Source organism: Coccinella septempunctata, chromosome 1, assembly GCF_907165205.1.
Source record: "Coccinella septempunctata chromosome 1, icCocSept1.1, whole genome shotgun sequence".
Classification (NCBI taxonomy): Eukaryota; Metazoa; Arthropoda; class Insecta; order Coleoptera; family Coccinellidae; genus Coccinella; species Coccinella septempunctata.
The window spans coordinates 61,587,413-61,600,674 of NC_058189.1; the positions used below are offsets into that span (position 1 = coordinate 61,587,413).

At 32.5% G+C, this 13,262-nt stretch overlaps 3 protein-coding genes across 9 annotated transcripts in view; 2 read left to right on the top strand and 1 right to left on the bottom strand.

Moving 5' to 3' along the window:
* Positions 1-13,262, bottom strand: part of LOC123309063 (protein tramtrack, alpha isoform) — a 592,303-nt gene that overhangs the window by 102,539 nt on the left and 476,502 nt on the right. The gene's annotated exons all lie outside the window — the stretch shown is intronic.
* The window catches only part of LOC123309087 (longitudinals lacking protein, isoforms A/B/D/L), a 286,345-nt gene that overhangs the window by 45,956 nt on the left and 227,127 nt on the right, over positions 1-13,262 (top strand). The gene's annotated exons all lie outside the window — the stretch shown is intronic.
* On the top strand, positions 11,976-13,126 carry LOC123309189 (DNA-binding protein Ikaros-like). Its single transcript, XM_044892165.1, has 2 exons — positions 11,976-12,346; positions 12,508-13,126. The coding sequence occupies exons 1-2, from the start codon at positions 12,271-12,273 to the stop codon at positions 12,687-12,689; spliced, it is 258 nt and encodes an 85-aa protein (XP_044748100.1). The 5' UTR covers positions 11,976-12,270; the 3' UTR covers positions 12,690-13,126.

Consider the following 13,262-nt stretch of genomic DNA (forward strand, 5'->3'; position numbering starts at 1 on the left):
ATTATTCACTCGTGAATAATATGTCTGTGGAATACTTCACTTTGTCCACGGTTGTTGAGATTTTTTTAAACATATCATCCCATTTTCTATAAAATCTGTATTCCATTCATTCGAACATTGGTTCCTTCGATATTTCACACATCTCTATGTTCAGACATTGCTTCTAATAGTTATTATGGATGTGACCAGCGAATTATGAAGCATAAATCACAAGTGATTCATGATTACTGTTTCGGACAAACAATTAATTTTGTTGAATTTGATCCCTTTTTTCAACCCGTTTGGACTCCGTGGTAGAAATGGCATTTTTCTTCTGTTTCTACAGCCACTGGCAGAGGGATCATGATAAAATTATGAACAGGACACCGACTCATCAACATTATCAAGAAATTCTTCCTGTCCTGTTCGAATGTAGAAAAAATTACTCGTCTATTCACCACAATAAAAAATATCTCACGCTTGCCAATATTTTCAATATATTATGATTTCTCAAGATCTGTTAGGTTATCTAAAATTATGGTTTCTTGGAATCAAATTACCTTTTCTTCCAAACAGTGATCTACATTCGAGAAAAATCACGTGTAACCCAAATTTTGCTTTTATGTCATTTTTTTATTGTTTGGTATATTTATAAAACGTATGGTTAAGTTACCAAAATTCGAACTTTTGGGTCGTGTTCTTTTTCTTTGTTTCTATCTTCTGCATTTTCTGGGCAACTGTTTACTGTTTGTTTTCTCATCATCATAATTATTGAAATTACCAAAACACTCCTGATTTTCTCTAGTCTTTCTTTGAAATGAAGCATTTATTTTTGTTTTCTATGGTGCTTCAGGCAATATATTTCCATTTCTCCTGAATTCTCTATATTTTATTCCCCACATAAAAACTATACTATATTTTATTCCCCACATAAAAATTTGATCTCTATCGAATTGGACGATTTTTAAATTCCCCTTTCAGACTTATAATCTCATTTCTGTGCTACGGTCATATATAAAAACATTTTTATATTATCATCATTTCTGAATCAAATATTATATTTTATTAGTTCATAGTTTATATATATATGTTTTTAATATTAACTAATTTTATAATTTGTATACAATAAATTATAAATTACACAAATCATTTCTGACCCCTTTCATCAAATACTTCATCAGGTGAAGAAGTGTTACTTGCGAATTTAGTAGTATAATAAAAAAAAAATCACTACTGAAATCCGAAATCTATACTAAACTCTGAATGGCTCGAAATATTTCACTAATATGGATTGTGTCGTACCTATTTGTTGTTAGCCGCTTGCTGACACGCTAAATATATCAAAATTTTAGGTAGGAATCAAGTATTACGTTCTACAAGGATGAACGCCTCTTTCTTTGTATGCACGACTTGCTTTCAAGTTTACAAACATGAAAATGCTCTGAAGAAGCATAGGAAACGCGAGTGTGGTTAAAATGATTTGTTTAGTCTACACGATAATTTCTGCACTCTTAGCATACCTTCAATATAAAAGTGGAAGTGCATTCATATATTTTTTTTATATTATCGGCAAAATGGTCTTGTTGATGAGCTCATATTTTTATAGAAATTTTATATTTTTATGTTTATCAATTTTTGAATATTTTATTTTTTTAATGCTTATTTTCATTTGTATTTCATGATTTATCTTCTCGTTCTTCCATAATTCTTCTAGGATGAGATTTCACTTTTGAATCAATTTTCAGATAATCATATTTTAGAGTTTCGGTTTCTTTCAACCTTTCCAATAGGATTATCATTTATTTCTCTTTTTTATCACCATTCGGAACACTTATCTTATTTTCATATTCTTATTGCACAAAATGTTTGTTTATTTTGATACAAATCGCTTCATTGGAGAATTAATGAATTATTTTTCTATCTGATTCTTTTCTTCGGGGATTTTATGTATCCACACAATTTCTAAAGAATAGCTTGAGATCAATGGGTCCAATAGTTCCATGTAAAAATGAAAATAACTCTAATTTTGGATTCGTGACATTGTTAGCTATTTTTCTTTGTCCTGTTATTTTATTTTAATTATCATATCTATCAGCTTCACAGGTTTTCGTATTTTCATTTTGCAAGGAATTAGGAACTGTAATCCGTTGTATTATTCGTGTTGTTTTGTGTGCAGCTTTCCATCTGAATTTCCCCCATATCACATTAATGACGCATTTACATTTTTAGACGTGGACAGATACATCTATGGCATGAACAACGGACCATATCAATGTGCGAAATGTTACAAGACATATAAAGATAAAGGAAGTGTGAAGAGACATTTAGTATACGAGTGTGGAAAGGGACCAATGTTCAAATGTCCATTATGCCCGTACAGGTGCAAAAGACAAGATGCATTGAAAGCTCATTTGAAATCGAAACGTCATAATGTCAGGTCAATAGAACACAATATTCTTTGCATGTCTGATTGATGGAGTAGTATCAATTATTGTCTTAATATTTTGTTCTTGCTTCGCTGCTTTGTTTGTTTTGTTATCCGAGTTTAAATTGTCTCAGTGAATAAGACTGCTTATAGGATTAGAAGTCTAGCAAGGATTAAGAAGAAATACGTGTTTTCATTGTTTAAAACAATGATAATACGAAATAATTCATTCTGTAGTGTTAAAGATTAATTTTCAGTTTACAGTGCATCTTGATCTATTTTCAGTTCATTTATTACAGGAAAATTTTTTTTCTACTTCCGTTAGTTTTGACCTATATTCCCGTTCTCAGTTTTGAAAGTGACAGTTTCGAAACTGAAGTGAGTGAAGGAAAAAAGGGAAAAATGGTCGTACAAAAAAGAATATTTTTCTTGCACGTTGCTGCTCACCCTAATGGTCGCGTGCTAGAAAGTATCACTTACCGTACTTGATAGTAAAATAACTATTTTCTACTCCTGCGCGTTTTTATCTATTTTCCCTGACTCATTTTTATTTCGTCACTTTTTTGCTCTAGAAAAAGTCACAACTATTTTCAGATTATTTGGCAATTTTGGTTTGATTTTCTGCCGTTTTGTACATTTGGCTTGTTTGTTTTGTGACTGTTCATGTAGAAAATGCAGCAATTGATAAGTAACTTTTGCAGACCATGATAGCTGAGTGAAGATCGATATGGAGAAGTTCAACGTCTTTTATTGTCATAAAGAATTGAAAAATGTTTCGTCTCCCGGACTTTTATATATTTTGATTTATCCTCGTTTTCGGATGCACAGTGTATCTGACCTTTTAGGCTGATTATGTAGTGTAAAACAAATTGTGGTTTTTTACGGAACGAATGTTCATTACTTTAAGTATCTAATTTCATTTGGCCAAATGGATCTAGTCCTCTAGAATTATTGTAATATCTATAATATAGCTGATTATGCAAGAATGCGGTGTTTTATTGCCCTAATTCAGATGAGGAAAAAACATCTGCTGATTTGAGGAATTGTCATTAAGCTGGATATCTCTTTCTTACTTACAACGGGATATCTGTTTTTTTTTCGAACGTTATAGAATGATAATGATAAATTTGGTAATTTCCAGATAAAGTTATTTTCCCATAGATTTTCCTACAGATTACTGGGTATCCAACATACATTTTCCCAATTTTTCTGATATTGTTTTATTCTAGGGATAAAGACCAAGCGTAAGGCAAGAACTTCGTATACTCCTAAGGACAAAGAGTTTCTGGAATTGGAATTCAGAAAAAACATGAGACCCACAACAAGCGATCTTTTGACTATCTCCAAAGCTGTAAATCAAGACCTTGAGACTATACGTATATGGTTTTATAACAGAAGACAAAAGGAAAAGAGAATTCATTAAACTGTCAAGGATCAATTCAACAAATTAGCAATATTGTGTGTTTCATTGGAGAGTAGCCCTTTGAAGTCCCAAATTTGAAACAATTTTTTTGGAATATTTCATAAACATTTTTTGATACCCCTTTGTCACAATTCGGTTTGTTTTCTCAAATTCGATTTGAACTAGCGTGACTTAAAATATTTTGCAGGATCTGAAAATTGTTTACATTTGTGCGATATTTGCAACGTTTTACCTAGAGCTGAATGTGTCCCTCTAAGCGAAGTTGATTTTCTTGAAATATCGGTAATTTTTAAGAAAATCATTAGAAAAGATGAGTGAGTCTGATATTAAGTTCTTCATTTAATAGTGCTTCAAACAAGAATCTTCTTGATACCTGTCAATAATTTTTTTTAGAAAAACAATCAGTTGAGTGCAATCGAAATCAGTTCGATATTTTTCGTATGTATTTTATGAAAACTGGTCCACTCCATGAAACTAATCAAGAACTTCTATTTTTGCGACTCCGAAGATAGACCAAGCATGCGGTTAATCTACTACATTTTGGTTTGGGGCTACATGATATCTTCAGATTTCTTCGAAGTTTATTCAACTGTATATAATTCACTGCCCTTCCTAGACCCATTAGTGGAAATCAAAAATAAATCAGTGAAACCTCAGATAGAATTACTGGTTCATGGTACTTCCTCAAGGCCTTCCATCTCATGAAACTAACCTTTTCTTCATTTGGCGAAACTGTATTCAGATTTTCTGCTGCGGAATATCCACATTTGTTCGATTTCGTTATCCAGATGCTGAATACATTTTCATCTCGCAACTAACAACATTTTGAGGAGGATAGGGTGCTTGATTTTCTACCGAGCTTTTGCATATGATCAGGATGTTTCAGGGCCGAGGAAGTGGATATGCTGGCAGTGTGGACGCCGATACGCAAACACTTACACGCTGTCTAGACATGTGAAAATCGAATGTGGAAAGAGTAAAAATTGCCTGTGCCTTTACTGTCCCGCCAGATTTTACTACAAGCAAGATATGAAAAGACATTGCCGTCAAATTCACAAAGTTGAATTGAGCAAGTCTTGATGGTTGTTCCTGCTCTTGTTGGATTAAGTTTAAGTTTGTGAGATATTTTATGAAATCAGCAATAATGATAATAAATCTTGTGAATGTTCAGAGAAAATCCAATCACTTGTTTTTCAATACACATGAATAGGAGTGAATGGTAGAATATTTCAATTCACCACTTATTCAATGGGCATTATCATTATTGAATTTTCGATTCTTGTTGCACAAGAAATATTACATAATAAAAATTTGAATTTTGTTAAATACCGATCTGTTTACCCGACAAATATGTAGTTTTTTACTCACATTTTTGGATGAATAAACTTGTACCATTCGATTTTTTGTTTATATCATCCTCAGTTCATAAAATGCAGGAAAGAATTGTTCATGAATTTGTTTGTGATAGTCATCTCTTAGAAAAATGAAACTATAGTTCGTAGATATCTTTGTGCGAAATTTTTAGGTGGGATTGTTCTTCTGACCACTATTTGTCTGTTTTCAGGTAATTTCGATCACTTTCTATTGGGAGATGAAAAGTTTAATGCAAATCAGAGTTGTAAAAATTTTCGAAAAGGTACCTTTTGAGTTTTCAGTAGAATTGTGGCCAAATTATTGCTTTATTCGTTGATAATGTAGTAATGAATACATCCATTTGCAACAAACTTAGTATACGTAAATAAAAATGTTGCTGCTTCCGAATTATTTTCAATCAAAATCCACATACAGGGTGTAAAGGGAAAACAAAAAAGTTTGAGGGTACACAGGGTGTCCGCGCCAAGAGGCAGCGGTCGATTACTCTAATTCTATTAACTTTACAAAAAAGAGTTTTAAATGAAACTTTCCTCTTTGCAAGTAGATCTCCTAAAATTATTTAGAACTATATTGAATGTTTTGTTTCTTCAGCACAGCTATCAATTTTTTTGAATGAAACACCCTATATATTTTTACATTTTTGAATTCCTTGTTAAATTTGAATATGAGTTCGATCAAACAACTTTGTTTGAATTCTCAACGGTTTTCGAGAAATTTGACTTTTTATCAATATTTTGACAGTTTGAGGTACTCATATAAAGGACTATAGCTCCGTCCCTATTCTATGTAATTGATTCAAATTTGGACTCTTTCTTGTCAATCAAAAAACACTAAGAATTTTCTTTGTAAATAAACCTATTATATTGGGTCCACGAAAACGTAGATCCATTATCAAAACAGAAATTCATCGAAATCTTAATTTTTTTAAACGGCAACCCACATTTTTTTCTATTCATTATTTAAAACAACTAAAAGCGAACAAAAAATGTTTAAATAATGAACAGAAAAAAAATATGGGTTGCCATTTAAAAAAATTAAGATTTTGATTGATTTCTGTTTTGATAATGGATCTACGTTTTCGTGGACCATTTATTGGCAAGACAGTCAAAATTTGAATCAATTACATAGAATAGAGACGGAGCTATAGCCCTTTATGTAAGTACCTCAAACTGTCAAAATATTAATAAAAAGTCAAATTTCTCGAAAACCGTTGAGAATTCAGACAAAGTTGTGTAATCCAACTCATATTCAAATTAAACAAGGAATTCAAAAGTATAAAAATATATAGGGTGTTCCATTTAAAATAACGAAGTTGATAGCTGTGCAGAAGAAACGAAACACTTTGTACAGTTCTAAGAAATTTAGGAGATGCTCTATTTAAAGTTAATAGAATTTGAGTAATCGACCGCTGCCCCATGGCGCGGACACCCTGTATATTCACAGCCTCCTAAAGATGGAACCAGAAAAGCATTAAATAAACATTAGCCCTGTAATGTTTCACTTATAAAGACTTTTCTTTTTGAATTGGAGTTAAAGACTTCTTGGCGTCACAGTGTCTCGTTTTTTCAATCATATTTTCGTAAAATTCTCAATTGTTTCGAGACCACACTCTCTATACTAAAAGTTGCATCAAACATCGTACCTTCCTGATCAAATTAACGTTTCTGATGGGATTTGAAAAGTTAATCATTTTTCGAGTTGAGTAAGCTGTTAGTTGGACATCCTCCCTTCATGCTTCAATTTCAACATGAACAGATTATTTGAACTTTTATTCTCATTGTTTGCAAGTGGATGGTGTAGATTTTTGACTGAATCCGCATTTTTTTTTCGATTTGCGAAAGAAGCTGGTTGATCTTCTTAAGGATAGGGTGGATTGAAAAACCTGGATGCGAATTTCAATAAGTTGGCAAAGCTTTAAAGTTTTTTTACGAAGTCAAATTGAAATTAAATTTGGGAAGGCTTTCTATTGAAATCTGCATCTAGTGTTCTATTCCAACCATTCGCATTTTTACGCTTTGTCGTCTTTTTTTTTTCAGTAGTTAGCTGGCGAATGCAAATCGTAGTGAGTTATAGTCGTAGTGATGCGTAATGTCCGTAATGGATGACGTGTTTTTTAGGTGAGACACCAAGACGTTTCCCATGCGATAGATGCAATAAATCTTATACAATCAAGAACAATCTCAGGAGACACCAACGCGTTGAATGCGGCAAGGAGAAAAAATTAGTGTGTAGCATTTGTAACAGTAAATTTTACTATAAGCAGGAACTCCAAGGGCATTTACGCATTAGGCATTCATCTTTATTTTGAGCTCACGCCAGTATTATTATCGAGGAATAGTAGTATTGATATTAAGAGATCGTTAACCTTTCCTGACTTTGAACGACGTAAATCGTTCGGAATTTCGTTCTGCATCTCCCTGTACAACATGAATTATTCTTATATAGTCATCGATATTTTGCGAGAAATTGATTTCGAAATCGTGTTTTCCTGTATATGTATAGCTTTTCAATGACGTGATATGTACATGTAGTGTCTTTCATAGTATCTGTATATATTCCTTTAGTATATATCTACTGAAATATAATAAATCAGTTTTTACTGTATTCTTTCATTTTTATGCTCACGTTACAAAGGAGTTTTATCTGGGATGGTGTTGTTCCAAATTGGGGATGTTACAACAGCTATTACTATTGTACCATCTGAGAAAAATCAAACTTTTTTCGGCCATTTTTTATACCCTCTTTTTAAGGTGAATTCAGGAAGAAGAATATTTATTTTGATTGATTTGAGATTTAGCACAGAGAAAAATTGAAAACTGAAACTGCATAAAATGAAATTGAATGACATCAGTTATTCAACCACGACAAGTGTTTCGCTATCACTAGAGCATCTTCAGATGGGTGATAGGAAAATTGATAAGCAGCCACGAGATCTTCTCAGTTCTTGGTCCAGGAACGATCTGTTCTGAAGAAATTGGAGGATATTTTATGAATGAAAAAATACCTTTTTTCGGAAATTGTTTTGGCTGGACCCATGTAAACTGAAATATCCATTGTTGAAATATCTAAAATTGTCAATAAGAGCGGAATTGCGAATTCTGTATGAAGGTTTATTACAGTTGATTGATTTTGATGCTACAGCTTATTCTTGGATCCTTCAAACGTCTGAGACTCTGTGACAACAGTTCGTTCTCTTTAAAGATGCAATTATTGCAATTACATGGTCAGACCTATCTCTGATGCAAATTTGGTGTCATAATATTCACTGGAATATTTGAAAGACTTCGGAAATAGTTAAGGTTTCTTATTATCATTAATTATACTGGAGAAGTTATTTATAATAAAATTGTCGCAGCTTCCTTCTACAGAGGAGTAAACACATACATAGAATTTTGTGTTGTTGTTACTTTTTACTCACTCTGTGTAACAGTGATCTTTGTGAAGGAATTCTGAAAACTGTCAGTTTTTTCCCTTTTTATCACATTAATATTTCGAGTGCATCATACAACCATTAATGTTGAAATATACCGAGTGTGCGTTGATGTGATCGCTTTCCATGACTGAATATCTCGATAATTTTTTAACTGATTAATTTTTCTAGATTTTTGGTTTGAACAGCCTCTTTCGACATCGTCAAGGTACAGTAAATATACCATTACCGATGCAGGGAGGTATCAGTGCCCTAGGTGTCCTAATTCATACAAGCAAAAAACTCATATGATCAGGCATTTGAATTACGAATGTGGGGTCGAACCTCGCTTTGTCTGTACATGTGGAAAAAGGTTCAAACAGAGGAGTAACTACAATACGCATCGCAGAGGTGCTAAACATTGTTAGGTTATGATTGGTTGTTTATTATCATTTTAGAAGGGACTGATGATCAGTACTGACTATCATTAGCGATCGTCGATCAAAGGTTTCTTCTCGTTCATAGGTTTGTTGTATACGCACAAACGTAAATATACCCATTTGTGTTTGACTGATTGTCAGTACTGCTTGTCAGTCCATTGTGAAGTGGAATAGTTTTTGAATTTTATAGAAAAGAGAATAAAGGAATTTTTTCAACCAACTTTGAATCCTTTTTCTTTCTGTAGAGAATAGATTTATGAACGGTAACATCCATAAGTAATATGTTTCTGAAAAATTGTCGGATAAAAGTTGTTCTGGATAAAATGGTTTTCAATTCAATGAAAAATTATGGCTAACCGATGTGCAGAAGGTTGGAATACAACGTAACGTTTGTTTTCTAATGAAACACCCTATATTTCATTCGACATTAGAGTAGGGATTAAAGAGATATAGTTATAGAGGCTGTGAATGAATGGGTGATTCCTTGTCAATAGTAGAGTGGATCATCCATATAAATTATAAATCTTTTTTTGCTCAGACTTTCTTAAATACAGCTCCCTACAGATGGCACTTGAAAAACAAGTTTTTTCTTGGAAACCATAAAACTGACGGAGATGAAAGTGAGCATACATTTTATGGGGGAGAGAAAGAATTGGTGGTGTTCCCTTATAATTATTGTATTGATGTAGAAAAAGCCACTATTCAAATTTGTTCTGCAAGAAACTTTTTCCTTATTCATATATCATTGAAAAATTAAGTTTTGAACAAATGGGTCCTTTATAATTTCGCAAATATTCATTGATACCCTGCACAGAGAGGGCAAAATTCGATGTCTACTGAGGTGATCTCAAGAACTATAGCAGCTAGAAGAAATCGGATGGCACATACTCGAGCTCTTTTTTCATGACTAATCCAAAACTGAAAACAGAATCGGCCTATCATTTTTAGATTTCGAGTTATAAATAAAAATTGAGATTTTGACGTTTTCGAAAAGTTCTCATGACTGTTTTGTCTTTGAAGTTACAGATCTGAAACTTGAACCTTCCTAGGCACTTTCATACGTAGAATCTACTCACAAAAGATTTTTGTCCATTTCAAAAATAACAAATTCAATGAAAGTTTGCATTTAAAAGAATGAAAGTTCACCTAATGATTAGAAATGAAAAAATTTTTTGAGCTCATCAGTGGATTCTACGTAAAAAAGTGCCTGTAGAAGGCAAAGACAAAAAATTTATGAGAACTTTAGGAAATTGTCAAACTCAAAAACGAAGTATCGTAGGAAGCTGCGGTTTTCACCATTCTTTGTTTCTCCGAAAAAGAGCTCGGAAATGTGTCATCCGTTTTTTTCTAGCTGCTATAGTTCTCGAGATCCTCTCAGTAGACAACGAATTTTGCTCACCCTGTACAGAATAGAGTAGAGTAGAGTATGTTTTGGGTTAGAAATTGTTATTCAAAAAGCACTAAAGCAGCGTTGGAAGATTTTCATGAAGTGTCCAACTGTTTGTTTGTTTTTAATCTATTTTTCCGAGTTTTAATGTTTGATAGCGACAAGTAGCAGTTAGTAGGTACCCAATATCATTAAAGCTCTTGCTATAAACTTCGATATTCCAAAAAGTGGATATGGAAAAATTGCAATGTTGTTTCAGAAGGGTGTCCTATTTGGAGTAAAAGAGAAAGCTATGAATTACAAGCTGAGATTCTGAAAACTTTCATATCAGGGACACAAAGTTCAATTTTTCATAAATTTGTTGGCACGAAGTGCAGTTCGATAGGGATAAATGTAATCTTTTCTGAGCATTCTAAATGTTTTTTTCTGGAAATTATCAATGAATCTGAAACAGATCCATAAAATATATTTGATTTTTTTTAGTCCACTCAAATGTGGAATGAAATGACAGTTATTTCATACGAAAAAAGGTACTTTGTGTCACCCTGTATAGAAATCAGTTAGCCATATGGCCCATTTATCGAAGACTGAGTTATCCAGAACAACTCTTATTTGTATTTTTTTTTGGGACATATATATATATGGCCCTCCCTTCTGGTGAACACCCTGTACGTTTTCCTCATTGTGAATCGATACATAAATTTAGATGCCCACAGCATGTCCTAGCATTATCTAGTAGGAATGAAGATAACCCTCTATCGAATAGGTATAAGAATTTTCGAGAAAACTTGTGATTTATGTTCTTTGAAAGATTGGGTTCAATTCTAACAGAGTAAATTGATAATCATAATGACCTATGGTTCAGGACTGCTCCTTATTATATGTTTCATTATTTTTTAATGATTATGTGATGAAATAACCTAAATTTTCCCACAAATTTAGGTTATAATAACAGATCATCCGTTTGTTGGATATAATATATTGTCGCTCTACATATATTATAATAAGAAACAACAACAACAAAAACAGGGCATAATCCTAGTTAACGTGGACATTAAATTGGATATTAGTTTTGTGAATCAAACTGCTCTGTTCTGCAGGTTGTTTTATACCGAACAAATTTTGGATATAAGCATGATATCTACGATGATACCATTGGAATTATTTGGACAGTTCCAGGTTCAGATCTTTCCCTAACCATGGGCAATGTAATGTACAAAGGTTGCTGTGAGTTGTCCTTGGTGTTTTATTGTTCCTTTTTCCATCCGATCATTAATTCAATGAATTTTTTCACAGATGGAAGCAAAGTTTATCCTTGTCACAAGTGTTTCAAGAGGTATAAACATCAGCCGAATTTATATCGACATTTAAGATGGGAATGCAATGTAGAACCTCAGTTCACTTGCTCTCTTTGTTCTAGAAAGTTTAAACAGAAATGTCATTTGAAGTCGCACCTTTTAACGCAACATTTGAACATGTGAATAAATGGAATGGAGTCAAAGTTGGGCTGTTTGATTCACCTCTTTCTAAGTGTTGCTTTCATAAAAACATAGATTTATTACCCTATAGGTCAATATTTCAAAAAATACAGACCAGGTCAAGTTGAAAATCAACACTTGACTGTGAAATGGAGTTTAGAAGACTACCTAGATAATAGTTTCTGAGATACAGAATTTTCTTTATTTTTTCTTAACGATTCCCACGTAGACTGATGAAAATTCATGAGTGTTTGGGTAGCTACGTCTTTAGAATTATTTTTAGGATGAGCTTTGATTCTGCCTGTTGTGGTATATCAATCAAGTGGTTCTTAATCTTCATTTATTTTGATGCTCAATGATTTCTCCAATTAATAACGTTCAAATTGTCCATCCTGTCAAATTGTCCCTCCAACAGCTCTCGGAATTTCTCGGTAAGTACATAATTATTGATACTGGATAATTATTTAATAATCCATCAGTTGTTATAACACTTATGCTTCATTATTTTAGGGATTTTTGTCCGCCTGATATTTTTCTATTCACGATATCGAAATAAGACAGATTTGGCCTACTAAATCAGTAATTTTTTCAGATTGGATGAAGCGCCATACATGTCCACGATGTAATCAACATTTCACCCATCCATGCAATTTTTATCGACATAAAAAACAATGTGGCATCGAGAAGAAGGTTAAATGTGATATTTGTGATTATAGATGTCACAGAAAAGATAGCTTGAAAATGCATATGGTAGTGAGGCATCAGATCTTGTGAAGAAATCGACCATCATCAATCATGTTATTTATTCAATTATTCATCTTTCATTATTGGTTGAATTAATTGGGAAAAAAGTTTTATGTTCAGTTGTCACAAATTGAATTTATTCTTTCGTTTTGTTATTAATTAATTATTCTCTGCATATTGCAGCATAAAAAAATGTTATCTCTTGACCTAATTTTGAATATTTTTCATGTTCGAATACTTTATCATTAATTTTTCCATGTTTATCGATTTTTACATTCAAAATTTTCAAAGACAAATCGGGGTTTATAGTGAATTTTTGGGGTCTGTATATTTCAGAGTTGAATAAAATATTTTTGTATCAGTAATTTCTTGGAATTAAGAGCTGGACTTCTCTTAACCGTTCTCGAAGAATATTTCACATTTTCTTGTGTAAGCACTCTTGTTGATAGTCTGTTATACGTCTTAACTGAAACATAATATATGCTATAATCAGCCCAAATATTTTCTGTCCCATTCCCATAAATAACAGGATGTGTTTTGATGAATATTTTACTTTCTCACCTACCCAAAACTACCCCTTTCATCAAATAATGCTGGTTATGT